The 16,144-nt window shown below is 48.1% G+C and overlaps 1 protein-coding gene across 1 annotated transcript in view; it reads left to right on the top strand.

Moving 5' to 3' along the window:
- The window catches only part of nphp4 (nephronophthisis 4), a 150,501-nt gene extending 140,710 nt beyond the window's left edge, over positions 1–9,791 (top strand). The window contains exons 27-30 of the mRNA XM_056593735.1: positions 351–522; positions 3,343–3,525; positions 5,761–5,904; positions 8,824–9,791. Of these exons, the coding sequence (XP_056449710.1) occupies positions 351–522; positions 3,343–3,525; positions 5,761–5,904; positions 8,824–8,964 (640 nt within the window). The 3' untranslated portion in view covers positions 8,965–9,791. The remainder of the gene's footprint in view (positions 1–350; positions 523–3,342; positions 3,526–5,760; positions 5,905–8,823) is intronic.
- The last annotated feature ends 6,353 nt before the right edge of the window (positions 9,792–16,144 follow it).

The following is a 16,144-nucleotide window of genomic DNA, read 5'->3' as shown; positions in this document are numbered from 1 at the left end:
TTTTCCATCCACTCAAAAATATTCACATTTCCCCAACACACATTCGCAGTTCACCCACACACTTTCACATTTCACCTGTTCCCATCATAGTCCCAACCACACAAACATACATATGGCCACGCCTTCGACCAACAACCTGGACCCTAAAGGGTCTCATCGTCCACGAGAAACTGCTGCACAATCAGGATGTCGACGAAAATCTGAATGTAAAACAAACGCGGCGAGTCGGACGATCCAAACCCGTCACCGACCGACCCGGTCCCTACCAGGTTACCACGGTGATGCGCATCACCTCAACGCTAGCTGTCACTGTGATCCTCCTCCTCCTCCTCCTCCCCCTCCCTCCGTAGGGACCGCTGGCTGGCGCGTCCGGCCTCCATCTGGAGGGTGTACGTGCACTTCCTGGAGCGGGTGGAGCTGAGCTGCGTGGCGGGCCAGCGGACCCTGCAGTCCCTGGTGCTCAGAGGGTCCCGGGCCCCCCGCAAGGTCCGCTGCTACTGCTCCCACCCCCGGCAGCTAGAGGTACGGCCCACCCTGGGAGACGCGCACGCATTGATGGACACACGCATGCATACACACCCACGAAGGCACAGACACGGTCGCAGACGGCACAATCACATACAGAACACACACGTACATATATACACACGCATGAGAGCACGCACACACTTGCATACGGCACGATGACGTACAGAACACACGCGTGCGTACACACGCACACACGTACGAACACGCACATATATTCACACCCATGAGAGCACACACACACACTCGCGTACAACACAATCACATACAGAACACACACAAACATATACTGTATACCCATGCATGAGAGCACACGCTCACTCGCTTACGGCACCATCACGTACAGAACACAAACGTGCATCTACACGCACACACGCGCACTCGCATGGACACACACATGGATACACACCCATGAGGGCACACACACACTCACATACGGCTAAATGATGTACAGAACACAGACGGGCGTATACATGCATGCATGAACAAACACACGCACACACACACACACACACACACACACACACACACATACACACACACACACACACACACACACACACACACACACACACACACACACACACACACACACACACACACACACACATACATTGAGACAGGAATTGATGCCATAGTCACTACCTGTGATACATTTTCTGAGAAAAATAAATGGAAACGTTGAGAGAATGATCCAAACCGACAACAAAGGCGAATGAAGGTTTCTCATCTCCGCACAAGGAGTGAAGGAGCTGCTCAGGCTGGGGAACATCTGTCTCCACAAGGCTTTGTATCCTCTGACCTTAATGAGGAAGTGGAGGACACGGAGAGACGGCCGTCCGGGAAGAATGTCTTGACAGATGTTTTTGATAAAAGGTTTCCCTCTGTGCTTTGATGGACACTTTGATCTAGTCCACCTCCGCAGGTTAGGTCACTGTCGTACGGATTTATAGGAGACGTCTCGAAGAGAGAGACGGAGAGAGAGACACAGAGAGGGAGAGGGACACAGAGAGACACAGAGAGGGAGAGGGACACAGAGAGACACAGTGAGGGAGAGAGACACAGAGAGACACAGAGAGGGAGAGAGAGAGACAGAGAGACACAGAGAGGGAGAGAGAGAGAGTGAGAGAGACAGAGAGACACAGAGAGGGAGAGAGAGAGAGACACACAGAGAGGGAGAGAGACAGACAGAGAGGGGGAGAGACACAGAGAGGGGGAGAGACACAGAGAGACACAGAGAGGGAGAGAGACACAGAGAGGGAGAGAGACACAGAGAGGGAGAGAGACACAGAGAGGGAGAGAGACACAGAGAGGGAGAGAGACAGACAGAGAGGGGGAGAGACACAGAGAGGGGGAGAGACACAGAGAGGGAGAGAGACAGACAGAGAGGGGGAGAGACACAGAGAGGGAGAGAGACACAGAGACATAGAGAGGGAGAGAGACAGAGAGACACAGAGAGGGAGAGAGACAGACAGAGAGGGGGAGAGACACAGAGAGGGGGAGAGACACAGAGAGGGAGAGAGACAGAGAGGGAGAGAGACACATAGAGACATAGAGAGGGAGAGAGACAGAGTGAGAGAGACAGAGAGACACAGAGAGGGAGAGAGACAGACAGAGAGGGGGAGAGACACAGAGGGGGAGAGACACAGAGAGGGAGAGAGAGAGAGAGACACAGAGAGGGAGAGAGAGAGACAGAGAGGGAGAGAGAGAGAGAGACACAGAGAGGGAGAGAGAGGGAGAGAGAGAGACACACAGAGAGGGAGAGAGACACAGAGAGGGGGAGAGACACAGAGAGGGGGAGAGAGAGAGGGAGAGAGACACAGAGAGGGAGAGAGTGAGAGACAGAGAGGGAGAGAGACACAGAGAGGGAGAGAGACAGACAGAGAGGGGAGTTTGACAGAGCAAGGGTGAGTGAAAACAAAGATGGATAGACACAGGGTATGATGGAGAGTGAGGGAGGGATGGAGAGACAGACAGAGCAAGAAAGAGAGAGACAGACTGACAGAGAGACATAGAGATACAGAGAGAGATGGACAGACTGACATACAGAGAGAGAGAGACGAAAGGAATGACGCCCAGCCAATGATTAGCTCCCCTCCTCTCAACAACTTTGATCATAACAAAAATAAATAAGAAAAGCAGAACCCATACAGCCATCCTGTTGTGTCCTTCTTTCCGTCTCCCTGGTAACCTCTCCTCCCGCCGTCTCCATCGTCGTCCTTCAATCCTCTCGTTGTTTCCCCTCCTTCTCTTCTTTGTGCCATGTATTGACCAAGGGCTTTGTTCCTCCGCTCCCTGTCTCAGCCCTCCTCCCTTCTGTGGTGAAGTGCACCACACCAGCCCTCCAACACACTACACCTCGGTACTCAGGACTGGTTCCTCTGTCCTCTCCTGCACACAAGCGCTTTGGTTTTCCCCTCTCAAAAGGGACCCATTTCCCAGCAGATGTTGTTCATTGTTTGTCTCTCCCACTATATTCCGTATGATGGCTGGAGGGATTGATGATGGTTGATTGGGAATGATTGAATCAATGTATATGGAAGTACATAATCAATATTTACCAAAAAAGTAATTAGTAATTATAGCTTACCTCATTAAAGTAAAGCTAATAGCGTAATTTACAAGCTCAGTAATTAGCTATCAATGATTACAAATATTGAATTAAAATATGACAATAATCTTAACATAACTCAATCATCGATCAACACCGCTGAACCACGTCCATGCAAGCACATTGTTTAGACCACGTCCACCCCCATCTTTAGTTCCAACCCGCTTAACCTCCGACCTCTTCCCCTTCCCACCCGGCCCTGGCAGGTGGACCCGGCGGGGCTGTTTGTGCTGCCCCCTGCAGGCGCGGTGCAGGAGCTGCAGGTGCGGGTGCAGCCCTGGCGCTCGGGCTCCCGCCTGGCGTTCGTCAGCGCGGTGGACGTCGAGCGCTGTCAGCTCCTCGCCGCCTGGATGGTCTGCCTCAACGCCCACCGGCCCGTCCTGTCCAAGGTCAGCCCCAACCCCCCCGATGCCCGAACCAGGGCAGCGTGAACGTCACGTTTGCAACCGGTTATTCGTCATTGAATATGTATTTATTGTACCTGTGGTGAATTATGACAGTATTTTGTTTTTTTGTATTGGGTTGTTCATTTGCTGGATCTGCCTTGCTAACTGCCCTTGTCATTGGCAGGAGAAGTCCCCACTGACGTACTCTGTTGGAAAATATAACAATAAGAATGAGAATGACAACAGGTTTGAATCAGGGTTTGGTAACTTTATGAATGAACCTGTGCCTCATCTCTCTGTTGTAGCCCACGACAACAAAAGTAGCTAACATGGTAGCACCTGCCTGAGAAAGTGTGTGATTTGGTGCTACTTACTGTAGTTCTCTCTCTAGAAGTGCACGGGCAGACCCTAAATTGACCATAATCAGCGTTACTATACACATACACACACGGAGGTACATTGACATCTACACAAACACACAACACACAAAGCCCAACTCAATACAGACTAATGTGTGCCATTTGTCACATGGGGCAGAGCCTGTAAAGAGCAAGTGAAGTTAAAGGCCAGAGAGTGACATTAAAGGGAGAGAGAGATCGCCAGTGAATGGAAGAAAGTGATGGAGAGAGAGGGTTGAATAGAAGGCTCGAGATTAGATGTGAATGAGAAGGAAGGAGGACAAAGAGATAGTGATTAAAGTGAGAGGGAGAGAGGGAGGGAGGGAGGGAGAGAGAGAGAGAGAGAGAGAGAGAGAGAGAGAGAGAGAGAGAGAGAGGGGGAGAGAGAGAGAGGAGAAACGTACAGAGGTGACTTAAAGACATGCCCTTTAAACTGGACAGCAGTCCTTATGGCTGTAGTAGTGGTCGGCTGTCCTTCAGGCGTGTGTTTGTGTGTGTGTGTGTGTGTGTGTGTGTGTGTGTGTGTGTGTGTGTGTGTGTGTGTGTGTGTGTGTTTGATGGAGGTGACGGCACGTGACCATCCTTCCTCCACCAACATATGGCCTCCTCCGTGCACACTGAACCTGAATGCAGCCGCTTGTGCACATCGGTGTCACCATCACGTGTCCCGTGTCAAGGTGCTCCAATGACGCCATCGTTCATCTGACAGCCCCCGTTTGACAGCCACCCCCCCCCCCCCCCCTTCCCCTAAGGAGTAGCCAATGAGGAGAATGTGAGGAGCAGCCTTCTCATTTCCTCCTTCTCCACCATATTTGGGTGATGCATGCACGTTTTGTTTTAGGGCTAAAATGTGTGGTCTCTCCAAATTGCCCACCATACCTTTAATGTGAGGGCAGGACGTTCCTATTATAGTACCCCCTCATTCCCCCATCTCTACACAGCAGTACATCTGTAGAGGTTGAATTGAACACAGCAGCCACTCAAACACAGTAGAGAGGCGGGAGAAAGGACGCAATGCCAAGAAGTCCATCCCTACATGTAGCATCCCGTGTAGCACTCACTTCTGTATTAAAAATGTATTTCATGCCATATGTGTTCCCGGCATGTTTACCACACAGTCGTGCTGCATATGTGCTCATGAATGAGCGATGAGGGGACAAGTGAGTGCCGTGGGTACAGTGTATGCTCCACGGACCAGCAGAACACCGATATTAAAGAACGATATTCAGAAATAGCAGAAGAACCAAAGGCATTAGATGTGAACCTAAAATGTGCTGCCGGTAAGATTCGAGAGTTGTAAAGGCAGAGAGAGCAGAAATTTGCAGAAGAGAGCAAAATTTTGACAACCCTCAAAAAAATTCCACTCCCCCTCTGCCGTGTGATTGACGGGCAAGATGGATGCCCCGCGCCAATTAGCGAAGAGATGCCCTGATTGCGTCTAAAATCGAAAATTGTCTCCTACAGAGGCAGTCTCAGTCAGACTCGAGACAAAGGTATTCTCTCTGCACATTTCTGCCTACGGACGGCTATGGCATTTCTAAAGAAGCACTCAATAATAATTGCTCTGTAATCGTACCTACATTACCTTTATGGAGCCAGATATGGGAGGTGAGGGGCATCCAGCTCAAAGCCCCCCCCCCCCCCCCCCCCACACACACACACAGGTAAACTGTAATTGCAAAAAAATAACTCCAGCTCAGCCACCACCAGAGCGTCCTGGGTCACCTCCGCTCGGATCTAGGGGGACACGCCCACTCGTGATGTCGGAAGAGGCCGATTTTCAAAAAAACGTCTTGTAACGACTGATCACACGTAGCCTTTGAACCGCTTGTTCCTTCAGGCGTTTGAGCTCTCCGTACCGGTGGCTGGGGGGCGGGGCAGCACCCGTAGGATCACCTACACCAACCCGTACCCGGACACCCGCACCTTCCTGCTGCACTCGGACCGGCCGGACCTGCTGCAGTTCAAGGAGGACCGCTTCCAGGTGTGTGGGTGTGGGTGTGGGTGGGGGGGTGTGGGTGTGGGTGGGGGGGTATGGGGGGGTGTGGGTGGGGGGGGGGTGGGGGTGGGGTTGCGGGTGTGTGTGTGTGTGTGTGTGTGTTTGTGTGTGTGTGTGTGTGTGGAAGAGACTGTTTGTGGGTGTTTGTTTGAGTGAGACTGTGTGTGGTGTGGGTGTGTGTGTCTTTGAGAGTGCGTGTGTGGGTTTGACTGTGTGTGTGTGTGTGTGTGTGTGTGTGTGCACGCACACATGTGTGGGTGCGGGTGTGAGTGTGCATGTGTGTTTGTGTGTGTGACTTTGGATGTGTGGGTGTATCTATGTGTGTGGTTGTGTGTGTGTGTGTGTGTGAGACTGCGTGGGTGTCTGGGTCTCATTTGTCAGCAGTTTAGTTATCGGCTCAGCTTAAGTTGTTTTTTACTCACCTTGATTTGTTCTTCTAGAAGACTGTTGTAGCGAAGGGGTCGTTGACAATAATGTCATTATTTATTCCCAGCTCAGTTCAAACAGTGATTCATGCTGCTGCAATTATCTACTCATATAAATAAATATAAATATATCATATAATTTACAGTATGTTCCGACAAACACGTCCCAATTAATTGTCTTCCAAACAGCATTGAGTTTCTGTCCAACTAAACTGTCTTACTAGTGCCTCATTATAATAAACTTTTAACATGTCTGCAGCATGTTGTATCATTCATGAACTTTTCTCTTTAACCATCTTTTAGTGTTTGTTTTGCGCCTTGTTTTTAATGTCTTCTCACCGCTGATGAAATCCCGCTGAACTGCCGTCGCCTCTCGAAACTCACGACTCCAATAAATCCTGGGCTTCCTCCCCAGCTGACTCAATCAGCTGAGGGTGACGTCTCTTCCCCTTCCCCCTGCGTCGGCTTATTCCCGGATCATTCCCCCGCGTCGCTTACCGCCATTTCAGTGACACGCAATCACGTCGGCGAACACCCGACATGGAGGAACCCATCACGTGCGTCATCGTCATCATCAGCACGCTCCGCATTTAGACAGGTGTGATCTGACTCTGGATGACAAACTGACGGGAGGGAAACTATCTTGAAATAACCACGGCGGTGGTGTTGCTGTCAGCCCACAGGGACAGCCAGGGTGCTACCACTCAACAAGGGCGGGGTAGTCTGGTTGTTAGTGTGTTGGACTCCCTGCAGATGATTGTTTGTTGGCTCAATCACACAATTTCCAGGGGTTCATCCGTGGTTATTCTGAGAAAGATGCCTCACACACACAACTGTTTGCTCCAGTAGGATTTGTCTCAAGTCACTTAAAATTACTCTGAGATAGGCGCCTGCTGAATGGCTAAATAGTGAAAAAAAAATCGGTGTGTTTTGGTTTTAGCCATCGGGGAGAGAATGAAAGACATCGAGAGAGGAAGAGTGGAGAGATGGACGCAAGGGCAAATGGACGGAACAATCCCCACCACTTTTTATTTTCCCGTGCATTAGAATTTCTCGATGTCCCAAAGATTGCCAGGGCCTGGGCTGAAAGTGCGAAGGGGGAAACACAGCACTGCTGGTTTGAAATATCTGCCCTGGAATGATTTAAAAAAGACAGAAATCACAACATAAAGCAGGCTCTGGGAAGCGACGGGCCGATCGATACGCTGCTGCATTTGGGAAAGATTAAGGCATAAATCCCCAGAATTGACCCATTTATCTCCCGCCGCCTATTAAAGGAAACGCTGCTGGAGAAGCGGCCCTTGATTTGATACGGGGGTCAGAGGGAGATAAATGAAATGCTGGCACTGACAATAAAGACCCTTAGCTCTGGGGGTCACAGCAACACACACAATGCGGGAGAAAGACGAGGCTTAGATGGGAAGTATCACCAAATTCAGCCCCCTCTGGAGATCATTTGAACAACACAAATAAAAACAAATAAAGAAAGTTGGTCAGTGGGTATATTGAAGAGTAACGAAATAAGGATGAGTTTTGGAGGGACATTGTGTTCTAATGTTTCTGGGTATTTTACCAAGTTTCAGAGTTTCAGTTCTTCTTACCCCTTTGTTGAGTTCTTCTTTGTACTTATATTACACAAAATGTCGCCACTGGTTTGAGAACCTGTGCCTCACTATGGGTATTAGGGCTTGGGATTTGTTTAAGCTAGGCTATCGTGAAAAATGGATTCTCCTAACCTTATTTGATGCTCTGACTCCTACAGCTATTCTGCACGCTATCCAGCTGTGCTGTTTTATGGCACTTGGATTTTTCGACTCCAAATATTGATCTTATTCTTTGATAGTTGTCAGCCTGACTTGAAAGTCACTTTGGATAAAAGCATCAAATAAATTACCCAATGCTAATTGTAACTATGTAAATTCGCACAGATGCACTTGTGTTCATCAAACGTTGGATCTACTTGATAATCATACCTTTATTAAACCAGGAGAGAGCCTCATTGAGATTCAACATGTCTTCCACAAGAGTGTCCTGGCTCAAGATAAGCAGCAGCACACTTATCACATACAGACAGCATATAACACAGGCGTAGCAAAGGTCCATGCCATAAAGGTCCTTGCACGTAGGTGGCTGTCGTAGTCCACCTAGGTGTCGTAGTCCCCCTAGGCTCCTCCAGACCGAGGACACAAGGGTGTTAGAAATTACAAATCGTGTTTATTGCAAAGGTTTGACCATGGTGCCCCACTACCATCCAGGAGTTCTCCCGAGTGCGAAGTGGAGATGGCTGGTTAACCTGTCGCACACTGACTGCTCAATGTGCAACAGGTGTGCAGCCTCACCCAGCGCCAGAGTCCAATCAGACTTGGCCAGGTGGGGCTGCTCAAACCATACCCTCATCCACACACAATCCCACAGCAAGTGACCCACATACTAACAGCGGCGTTAACAGTGTTCCCAACGGCTGGTGGTGTCTCCTCAGGTGGGGGGCGGAGAGGTGTACACCGTCGGGCTGCGCTTCGCCCCGAGCCAGAGCGGCGGCAGCACAGAGGTCTCCATCTACATCAACAACCTGGACGAGAAGACGGAGGAGGCCTTCTGCCTGAAGGTCAACTACTCCTGACCTCCGGTCCCTGACCCCCGGCAGGCTCCCAGGTCGGCCTCCAAAGGTCGCACGGGTCAACCCCGACGGAGGCCTTCCATGCTGGGTTGTTTTCAAGACAATTTTGTGTGTGGAGTTGTTGCTTTTCATGTTTAGGATTGTTAGGTTAATGCAGGACAACACAAAATGTAATTTCAGTGTTTGTTTTCCAACCAGAATCGTATGAATCAGAACTAGAGTGGTCGAATATCTCTGTTCTTTTGATGGGATTGGATTCCTGCACCACTGTCTGAGCTGACCTCGCAGTCCAATCATACAACTGATCCAAACGCCGTGTTTAATGTCCTTTTTAAGAAAACAAACAAACACCAGCGTTGGTTTTTCGATGTGACCAAAAGAAAACAGTGTTCACTTCACTCCATTTCCCCCGTTTCCTCAAATTGAGTTGAGAACGGTACAGGTAACGGATATTTTCAAACCAAAAGAGACTCTCTACAGACAGCCACGGAACGTCACTATCAGCCGGCACACAGCTTGTCTGCTGCCCGTTCTTCCGTATCGGTGACGCCCGAACGGGCATGCATTCTCTCGCACAGGATGCAAAAATGATTACCTTCGTGCGAGTGATGAATAAACACAGTTAACTTTTTGAATATATGGTTTCATATGCCACATCGCATCCGTTGTTAGTTTTTTCTCACAAATGAAATATTTCCAGCGTCATGGCGCCAAGGGGGGGGACTCTCTTTTCTATCCGAACTCAACCGGTGGAATGCATTTAGGGACTCTGAACACGCCGAAACCGCCACTGAAAACAACCAAATTGACTTATTGTGCATCATTTTGACAGTGGGTTTGTGTGCGTCTCAAAGCCTAAACAAAAGCGCCGTTCTGGACACTTCGTACAAAGGTCCCGACTGGGATCTTTGTACGAGGCGCCCGACAGTTGGCGGAGGGAGGGGGGGTGGTCCAAGCAACAAAATTGTAACGAGCGCGCCGCTAACACACCGTAACAACTCCCTGACGCTACTCAACGCTAACGTTTTGAATCAGCAGCCAGACGAGTGTTTCTTCCCACCTGCCGTGCGCCAAACCACTAACCTCGGCCCTCACTGGCGACGTTGGCTACGGCGCCGTAATGAGAGTTCTTCTTCCCTCCTTTATGTTCTGTCTCTGCCGGTGTACCATCACGTCTCCTTTTCAGATCGTCCTCGTTAACAGGCCCCCTTTCAGGACCTCCGCCTGCTCCTTCCTGCACTCATCTCCCAATCAGACACACGGATAGAGAGCGAGAGAGAGAGTGGGAGAGAGACGAAGGCCAAGGGCACACTCTGACGGTCACCACAATCACAGTCTTATGTAACATAAGAGTCACACAACTCCCACGCCGTCCACCTCCGCCACCATACCTCAGTCTCGGACTCTGTATATCCTTCTCTATCTTCTTACCCCTCTCTCTCTCTCTCGCTCTCTCTCACTCTTTTCATGTCTTGTCAGTCAGTTTTTTCTCTTTTCCCTCTTTCTTTGCTCTGATCTCTCTCTCTCTCTCTCTCTCTCTCTCTCTCTCTCTCTCTCTCTCTCTCTCTCTCTCTCTCTCTCTCTCTCTCTCTCTCCACAATGTCCCGTGTGTATCTGTGTGTGTTCCCATGAGTATGCGAATGCACATGTGTTTGTGTTCATGTGTGTGTGGGCCATCACACCCTCACCTTTTAACCTGCGTCTGCCCACATTTCCATGCTCCACAACACACACCACACACACACGCACACACCCCATCAGTTTGGATGGAGCCCTGCCTGGCTCTGTCACAGCTGCAGCCGTCTCCTTAGCCGGTGGGCGGAGCCTAGGCTGACACCTTGTAAGCCGAGCCAACCTGGTTCACTGATTCCCCCTGACGGCGCCTAGTGTGGTGCGGCTGCCGTACGCTAACCTTGTTAGCGAACGAGGGCTAAAGGAGCTAACTCAAGCGTGTGGTGGGCTGAAAACAGAGAGGCAACCTCCATATGTTCCTGTTGTTACTGTTGTTATTCGCCCAGAACCCTGGAATAGTTCCATACGTTGAGCTTGTCATGCTAATTTTTATCCATGAGTGTATGCTCACTAGTGTGCAGAAAGAGATTCAATATCATATATATATAATATTCAACTCCTGGCTAGAACACCAGACATTCCCATCAGATTGTGTTAACCTCGCATATCAACATTTAGAGGATATTTCCTGAACTGTTTGTGTGAGAGGTCAGCATCATGCGGCGGTTAAATTATATCTTTTGAGGTTCAAAAGGTATAATTTGAGATTAATTTAGAATGCCACAGCCACCGGTCAGCTATGATTGAGTGAAATGCTCTATGAGAATATCTGTCCTGGTTGACTGCACTGGCTTTATGAGAGGGCATCTCTTCCCTGATTGGTTAGGGGGATCAGTCTTGCCTGTCAATCACAGGCGTGTGTTTGCAACACTTCTCAGGAGATATGTATTGAGGGGGAGGGAGGGACTTTCATGTGGGTTGCGTAATTGCAAAGTCTTGCTCTTTTGGGCTCTTTTCTGCTCTGTTCCCCTTCCAACTTTCGAATCTTTCCGACAGCACCTTTAAGGTACTGTGTGTGTGGCTGACTCATAGTAGATCCAAATTGGACAGGGGGGGAGAAAACACATCGCTCCGCAGAGAGATGGAGGCAGTGGGGTAGGGGGTAAGTGATTCTGTTGTGGTGGACCACAGAGCATTGATAGTTGCAGCTTGGCAGCGCTTCGTAAACCGGGCCTCATTTACCATGTTGCGTGTCGAAAGCGATCCCCGGCCGTGACTACACAGACAGGATGTTAGCAATGTGTTGGCTAAGTCTGAGAGGACATCCATCAGTCCCCCCCGCCCCCCTCTCCTCTACAAACCATCTTGCAGTCCATTCTCTGCTCTGACTTTTTGGGTTGCGTGTTTAACTTGAGGCTGTGTCTGTGTGTCTGTTTGCTTCGTCAAAACTTTTGGTCGATCCTCTCTAACTTTTTTGTCAATTCACTCTTTGTTGTTTGATCGTTTTTATTGTTTAGGCTTGACCATCAAATGGGACAGATGTCATAAATAGATTATGTATAGTTTATGTATGGTATGGAAATGACTGTGGACCAGAAATTCAGGACTTTGAGTTATATTTTGTATTTATTTTGTATTTTATTGATATTGAAAGGCTTTATGTAGTGTATTTTTACAACTTTGCACGTAAATAAAATATTTACAACACTAACAACACTGTTTTGGAATGATAACATAATGAATGCTTATGGTCGTATACACAAACACACATGCACACAGTAAAATATGATTACATTACTAATAGTGGCAATAAAAATCTAAGATTTACAAGGTTAAGTGCTGCAATGCTTCAGAAATGGAGACAGGGAAGATGGATGCCTCACGTTTACTTCCAGCAAATTTCTGGAAAGTGCTGGTTTTTCTGAAAAACTCAAAACTCAACCAATCGATGAAGAGTACTTACGGCATAACTGCCTGGGGTCCGTGGGGAACAAGCCAAGCCACACACACCATAATTCACCCCTATCCCCCAACGGCTAATGATCAACATTAGTTCCTCCTAAACATCGCCCTCTTTCTATAAGTCACCTTAACTTTTATCCAATTGTGTGGCTCGCCTCGGGCCGACCGTCAAATCATTTTAGCGATGCCCCCATGAGCTTTTATTACCTTACAAGCACCGCCTGAACACCAAGCCACCCCAACAGCTCAATCCACCGTGGAGGTATAATGAGTCTGACGTGCGGTGTCACCGCAATCCACCTCCCTGAAGACCTCACATCTACGTTTTGTAATAGTTTGCAATAGCATTGCAAACAGGTACTGCGTTTGAGTACCTTATCTTCATTATATTCGGCATCAAACCGTTTCAGAATGGCAAGATGGTGATTTTCCCTGTGAATTGGTCCTACAGTATACAGTACAAAGGGTGTTTTAGGGTGTGTTGTGTGGTTGCTACATCTGTGTGTTGTGATGTGAAGGGAGGCTGGCTAGGGTGTTCCCCTGCCAGCCTTAAGGTTCTTGGTTTGTCGGCACATCTAACCCGTACCTGTTCTTCAATTACATCACTCATGTATTCAACGCAGGCCGCTTTGGATAAGGAGGCCTTCTATAGGACTACATTGTTGTAAATAGCAGAACCTAAAGCCAAAGCCATGTTTCATCTCTGATAAGTTGACTGAGCCGGCTACGAACACCCACAGGAGAAAAAATATATGGAATTCCTGACAAGTTCAAGTCGAAGTCACATTAAGTATTCTACCCACACACAGGAAAACATCCTTTTTTGATGGATGCCTTTCGCTGCATCCTTTCATCAAAGTAAGTCGGGGCGAGGAGAGGCGCCGTGTGTTTTTAGCATAAAATCTCAATTTGCTATTCCGGTGTCGTTCTCTTCCAACGTAACGCGCTCAAGTCGCGGTAACATTCATCTTAAAACCGGTGCAGACACAGTGTGCAAATCACCATGGCACTCGTTAAAAAAAAAGATATAAATTATATTCGACGTAATACTAACTTCTGCTCCAATGATTTCTCCCCCGTCAGAAGTAGATGAGATGTTTGACAAAGACGTGTGAACGGCAACAATGGCGTGCGATTATTAGCCAGAAAGCGGCATCAATATGCACAACGGCAAGTTCCAACTCGCCTGCTCGGAACGCGTGGGTCAAGTGATGAGAGTTCCCGAGCCAAAATACACACGCATGGGCCAACAGTTTGATTGGCAGACCATTAAAAGACAAAGTGCCCGCTATAGACCTCCATGAATCAGACAGCAGAAAATTAAATGAGAATAAATCCAATTTAAGGCAAATTTTATTTGATGCGTTTCACATATGAAGTCCAAAAAATTGACGGCAGGGATTTCAATAACTTAAGTGATATCCTGTCATGAATTTTAAACGGGGAACAATGTCCTATTTCCAGAATGTAATCAGGTGTCTGGAAGAGGAGAAGTTGGCAGAGGCCTTTGGCTTTAATTTACTGGGCATTAAAGCGAAACCGTAGGGGGAAATAAGGATGGGAATGGCTTACTCTATATTGGATATAGAAAGGGTATCTGAACCAGCAGATGGCAAGTGCTGTGGGTGTCGTGTTGTTCAAGCATCTCATCCGCTTGTCATCTTCATGTTTGGCAGGACTTAGATCTACCATGGTAGATCTAAGTTCTAAGTTAGCTCTAAGTTCTAAACAGGGTTCTAAACCTGCATTTTGAGGTTTTAGATTTGCATTCAACCTCAATCATGAAACAATCTTGAAAAGAGTATTTTTCAAGAAATAAACCGCTCTAACTCAACCTTTAAAGTGCTGACATTTTTTCTGCAGTTGCTTCTCAAATGTAAAGAGCCACTAAAGGGCTCTTTTTCCAGCCAGCCCTCCAGACACAACAGAAACAATGACGTTAAACCTTTCTAGCAGTTGACGATCCCTAAAGTAACTGACCCAAACAGTCCCAAACGATGAGGCTGAGGCAGACAGCCCAGGACAATCATTCTATGAACGTTACATTTGTGTACAACCGCTTGGCAAAAGCAAGGAATCCCCTTGGGTTCTACCCCATTGGGATGGTATCCGTTGATATTCTCAACACGCCCACAGTAATCAGAGGAAAATGACCTGATTTTGGACGGTAAATGCCAGCCCTCGGCTGGTCTGAGGCTCCAAAGCTGAAAAAGATGACATGGGAATAGCAATTACAACGTGTTTGTAGCAACTTATTAACCTAGCGCAGCAGTGTTGATTAAAGAGAAGGGGTTGAATCCGACCCTGTGAACATATATTATAAATATTGAAGAATTAGCCTGGGATGATGTGTGGGGGTTAATTTGTGGCCTGCGATGCTCTGAAGGAGAGAGGTCAGAGTGAAGGTCTTTCCCTCAGGGCAGATCCTCAGAGGAAACACCAATCACAAAACCAATACGAAGCCGGCAGAATGTCAAGCCGTTTCTGCCTAAAACACCTCATTTACTATTCTACCGGGAACACAGCACGGGGAGGAAACAATGGCTTTCAGTTGGGTTTTTTACTTTTTGCGCATTATGTCGCTGAGGAAGAACATCACATGCCCTGCTAGGCAGAGGGAGATTATGCACGGCTTGCTGAGTTTCGTGGCGGATCAGAAAAGGCACTCGGAAGACTGCCTGGTTCGGCGGCAGGGTCGTGTTTATGGCTGCGTTTTAACGGCTCGCTCGTTGCCGCCTGCTTAACAATTAAACGTGTTACAAGCTTGCTGAGGCCCCGGTTCCTGTTTGTAACGTAGTACACAATAACACAATCAAGTACTATAAAATTCAGTTGTATCGAGTGGGGAGATGCCAGACTCTATTGAAGTGGGTTTTATTAGCGGTGAGCAGATTTAGCCTTATTGGTCTCTAAATGTTTAAACACAGGAAATGGATCAAAAGCTGGGGAAAGGCACTACTTTTGAAACCTGTACCAATGCAACAAGGTGAACTAATCAGGCTTTATTAGCATTCCACAAAAGTTATCTGTTTATGGCTTCAGAAACAACCTGTCACACTTTTGTTGGTACTGTGTTTTGGAAACTACAAACAATTGTTAATGGTTTTGATGTTCATGTTAGTGTAAAGTTCTATGTTGTCAAGATCTGTCTCGTTCCATTGGCACCATGTGTATTATGCCACTAGGAGGAAAGCAAGCATCTTCCCTTTTAGCCCTCCCATCCCAAAGAAACTAACACCAGTACACACACTATCCCTATAAGCAGTGTGACAGGCTTTAACCAACTGTGCCCTGTTGTTTTGGCCCGACCAGATCAACCTAGGCCATGGGGGACTGGTTGCCCTCCTGGAGGGCCCCGTACAAGGGCCACAGCTTCTGGTTCCCCTTCCAGACCTTCTCAGGGTCAGTGGAGGGCCATCTCCCCTACAGACAGACTGTGATGAGATGCGGCTGGACACGCTGGTGGTCCATGACCCAGCGTGCCTGTAGACACTCATTATAAGATGAGCACAGGCTGATGTCTGGGGATGCCCTTTTACTGGCAGTTATATCTGGTCCTGGTTTCATGAAAAGTAACATACTAAGCTAACATACTACGTCAAATTAAAAGAGGATCTGGATGGTGATGCCTAAGGGGCTAGGATGTTCAACTCCCAGCTGAAAGCAACTGGGTTTGATCCACTGCAACATACCTTCACTAGACTTCACT

This window comes from Gadus chalcogrammus, chromosome 1 (genome assembly GCF_026213295.1).
Source record: "Gadus chalcogrammus isolate NIFS_2021 chromosome 1, NIFS_Gcha_1.0, whole genome shotgun sequence".
NCBI classification, from domain to species: Eukaryota; Metazoa; Chordata; class Actinopteri; order Gadiformes; family Gadidae; genus Gadus; species Gadus chalcogrammus.
This window is presented reverse-complemented; position numbering and strand designations above follow the sequence as displayed.